The following is a 4,719-nucleotide window of genomic DNA, read 5'->3' on the forward strand; positions in this document are numbered from 1 at the left end:
CAAGAGCTAATTTCTTACAGAAAAGAAGAAATGATCCTAGAAGTATTGCAGAACAAAAATAGATTGCATTTGGAGGATGAGAAAAATCATGTATCTAAATATGTCTCAGAAATTCACAGCTTACACGATGAGGAGGATTTTGAACCGTTTTACTGAGACACAGAATCCTTGCGAAGAAACAGATCTGGGCAAGAGGGGGGAAAGGACAAGAATGTTTTGATTTAAAATATATATAATCTAGCACTAGGAACAATAACTTATCAGAAGCATTAGGGAAGGTATCTGAGCCTCCTTACCCAGGAATTCACAGACAGATCCTGGGAAAGATGGTCTAACGAGTCTCCAGGTCAGGTATATCAGGGATAAGCCATGCAACTCAATGGGCAACCAGCAAACGCTGAATCAAACTAAATTCTTCCAGCCATGGTTTTTCTGCAAGGGAAATCAGGCTTACTGTCCTTCAAGGGTGTGGAGAGGAATCATAAAACTAGTTCTAAGACAGAAGCAGTAGGTCTAAACCAAATTAACCTTTAATGAATGACTGCATGGAAATGGGGTAAATGGTTAATAATGAAAAGGAGCTTTATTCTTCAGAGGTCAGCAACACAAAGACAGATCAAGGGTGTTTCCCTAGATGATGAATGTATTAAAAGCAGGTGAGAGGTGGATCCTCAGACATTGGTGCTATTGCTTATGGAATATACATATTAGCAATGTGGATAAAGCTAAGACCACGGAAAATCATAATTAACATAAAGTTTCTTTTGAATATTAGATCATCAAATAATTAAGTGGAGAGTACATAAGTCTGCAAGAGTGGAGTGGGGGGTGAAAGGATAGGCTTTATTTGAGCAAATATTATGCCTTCGTGTGAACACTTACCCCAGATTCACTGCTAAAATCATTGGCAGAGAAACAGCACTGTGGATACATATTAATTTAGGATAATTTTTGGTTAATTTATAATCCTTTTTTTCTCTTTCTTTCCAGTTGTTTCTCATTCACACCAGACTGGTGCTGTCTACGTTATGAAGGGTAAGTCTCTCTATTCCTCCGTCCCAGAGGTCTCTGGACCTGATCCCACTGGCTTTGTTCTGTGGCATCCACTCTCCATGGCCAATTCTTCCCAGGTCACTGAGTTCCTCCTTCTGGGTTTCTCCAGCTTCGGTGAATTGCAGCCTGTCCTCTTTGTGTTCTTTCTCTGCCTCTATTTGATCATCCTGAGTGGAAACTTCACCATCATCTCCGTCATCCACCTGGACCGCAGCCTCCACACACCCATGTACTTCTTTCTTTGCGTCCTTTCAACCTCTGAAGTCTTCTACACAATTGTTATCCTGCCCAAGATGCTTATCAACCTGCTCTCTGTCCTCAGGACACTCTCCTTCACGGGCTGTGCCACCCAGATGTTCTTCTTCCTCGGCTTTGCTGTCACCAATTGCCTGCTTCTGGGAGTTATGGGTTACGACCGCTACACTGCCATCTGCCAGCCCTTGCGCTACCCTGTTCTCATGAACTGGAGGGTGTGTGGACGGCTGGCAGCAAGTTGCATTGTTAGTGGCTTCCTAATATCTCTGGTGGGAACAACTTTGGTCTTCAGCCTCCCTTTCTGTGGCTCCAACAAGGTCAACCACTACTTTTGTGACATCTCACCAGTTATCCGACTTGCCTGTGCTGAAACCTACGTCAATGAGCTGGTCATCTTCATCTGTGGCGTCCTGGTGCTTGTTGTGCCCTTGATATTCATCTGTATCTCATATGGCTTCATTGTCCATACCATCCTGAAGATCCCGTCTGCTGAGGGCAAGCGAAAAGCCTTCTCCACTTGTGCCTCCCATCTTATTGTGGTCATTGTCCACTATGGCTGTGCTTCCTCTGTCTACCTTCGGCCCTCAGCCAAATACTCATCAGGAAAAGACAGGCTGGTGACAGTGACCTACACTATCATCACCCCCCTGTTGAACCCAATGGTATACAGCCTTAGGAACAAAGATGTACAGCTGGCCATTCGGAAAATGATTGGGAAGACTGGGGTTTCTCTTAAGACTTTATAGTTAAAACATTTTTAACAGTACACACATATTTGGGCCAAATGTGTCCCTACGTGTTCAACTCATAACAGTTTCTGGTAATATCTGTCTGTATAAATGTGTGGCCTTAGACAAGTTGTTTGATGTTGCAGGGTCTAAATATTCTCTTAGTAAAGCAGGCATGATCATATGTTCCTCTCAAGGCTGTTGTAAAGATTAAAGGAGATAGCTCAGTGTCTGTCACAAAGGTTTGCTCTCCTCCTCCTCCTTATCTCCTTATGATTTATAGTTCTCAAAAGGCTCTTAAAAACCTTTATCTCTTGCTCTATCTCTGGCTTGTTTGCCCCAAAGCCCTGATGGTACTCTTTGTTTAAGGTTACGTCCAGCTTAAAAGGAGGTGCTCGAGTCTGAAGGTGGCTTAGATGTGAGGGCGTGACATGATGGGGAAATCATTTACTGCACTAGAAATTAGAAGGTTTCAACCCGACACTGGTTAAGTCATGACTTTAAGAAAGTCACAATTGTTCTCTGAATCTGAATTTTAAAATACGGAAAATAAAGATAGTATAATTTTTCTTTTCTAATTCACAGGGTTTTTGTTTGTATCTAATGGATCAGATGAAAGAAAGCACATGTAAAATGTACAACTGCACAGAGTGGAAGCTCATATTAATTAAGGCTTTGAGCATCTTTGCAAGGACCTTTTATTTCTTCCAATTCTCTGAAAATGACATTTCTGGGTGCCTTTTCTGACTACCCCTTTGAACTGCTTGTTACATAACGTAGAAGATATGCTACATAAATGAGTGGAAAAAATAATCCACCATCCAGTCCCCGGAAGAAGGCTGGAGGAGAGGTCTCCATGGCATTCCACACTGAATCCAGTAAGGAGAGGGAGCTACCCAGTTTCAAAGTTGTCATCAGACTCTGTACTTTGAGAGAGAAGGACTCTGGTGGCCCTCTTGTCCCACATGTCCCCTGTCCAGAAGGTCCTTCCTTAGTACCTCCCAGGGAACCCATCCTTCGCTGGCCTGTTGCTTTCCCTTTGTTGTAGCAGATACTCACCTTTCTATGATTTTCACACTCTCTGTCTCTCATATCATACACTGACTCCAATCTTGGCTCACAGATGTTTGAGGTGGTTATGACAATTGGGACTTTTCCTATTACCTATATGACCTGAATTTCAGACACTCTGTCTTCTTGTGTACGGCCCTCTGGACATGCTGGAGCATATCAATATTTTCTTTGAAGCATAATGAATGAAAGTGAAGTTCATATTTCACATATGACTCCATTTCCAGGTGAAATGTAACTGTATTCTCTCTTGTTAAGTTTATTTAGATTTTCAAATTAAAGTAGTATAATCGTCAATAATGCTCTTATATTTAAAAATTATTACCTCTATTTCTATTTTTGTTTCCCATTTTTTAGGTTTTGGATTAAGTCTTTTTATATTATTTTCATTCTTAGTCGTTAAATAATTAAGACATTTAGAGCACTACATATCTCTATAAGCATGGCATGGGCTATTTCCATTAATTCCTTCTGTTCTTTTTTATTTCCTTCCTAACATGTTTGCAATTGTCATTTATTGCCCAAATATTTTTTAGGAACAAGTATTTGTTTATTTATAATGGATATTTCCTTGCTAATATTTAAATAATTTCTATTATTTACTTATATTTTGTGTGTGTGTGTTAGTGACAAAATGTGACTGGTACAAGTCCTATTTTTAGAATTTATTGCATTTTAAGTTTTTTCCAAATTTTTCTCTTTGAAATATTTTATTTAGATTAAAATAGTATCATATTATGGATATCATCTTAATTTTTTAATTAAGTCATTTTAGTATGAGAGATTATGATTTGTTTTGTGTGCACATGTTTTGTCATGGTTTCATTGTGCTCATTTCAAATACTTCACAATTATATTTCTAGCAATACTGACTTATGAATTTTGTTATGAAATCTATTTTTTATTTATTTATTTATTTATTTTAAAAGATTTTATTTATTTATTTGACAGAGACAGAGATAGCGAGAGTGGGAACACAAGCAGCAGGAGTGGAAGAGGGAGAAGCGGGCTTCCCCCAGAGGAGGGAGCCCGATGTGGGACTCGATCCCAGGACCCTGGGATCATGACCCGAGCCGAAGGCAGACGCTTAACGACTGAGCCACCCAGGCGCCCCTGAAATCTATTTTTTAAATGCTAAATAAGCTTTTTGGGATTTCATACATATATTTTATTCCAAAACCCACTAAAGTAATAAACACAAAAGCACTCATCAAGAAGCAAACAGGAGAGGATAATACACAGGAAGGATTAAAAAAAAGGTATAGAGGCAAAAAAAAAAAATGATTCTAAGCAGAAGGGACAAAGCTGAAAGGTAGGAAACCTGCACGAGGTGGGAAACCCACCAAAAGGAAACTGGGTCCCAGCACAGAACTGCATCTGGACATCCTCCTCACTCTCAAACCTCCCCAGTACTGTGGAAAAGAGCAAGATTGGTTAATGTCTCAGGAAGGAGGACAGCTTCTCGCTCGGTGCTGCTCAGATCACCTGCAGAAGGACAGATTTCTTTTCTTTGCCCGTTTCATCACAATACTTTGGTAAAACACAATAAAAATGCTAAGTGAAGTAAGTCGGTCAGAGAAAGACAAATACCATATGATCTCACTCATATGTG

General features: G+C 39.9%; 1 protein-coding gene across 1 annotated transcript; it reads left to right on the forward strand.

Annotated features, from left to right (window-relative positions):
• The first annotated feature begins 1,112 nt into the window (after nt 1–1,112).
• On the forward strand, nt 1,113–2,054 carry LOC118013770 (olfactory receptor 10R2). Its single transcript, XM_035009577.1, has one exon. It carries the CDS (start codon nt 1,113–1,115, stop codon nt 2,052–2,054), a length of 942 nt encoding a protein of 313 aa, XP_034865468.1.
• The last annotated feature ends 2,665 nt before the right edge of the window (nt 2,055–4,719 follow it).

The sequence above is a fragment of the Mirounga leonina genome, unplaced genomic scaffold, assembly GCF_011800145.1.
Source record: "Mirounga leonina isolate KUSES-001 unplaced genomic scaffold, KU_Mleo_1.0 Mir_154, whole genome shotgun sequence".
Classification (NCBI taxonomy): domain Eukaryota; kingdom Metazoa; phylum Chordata; class Mammalia; order Carnivora; family Phocidae; genus Mirounga; species Mirounga leonina.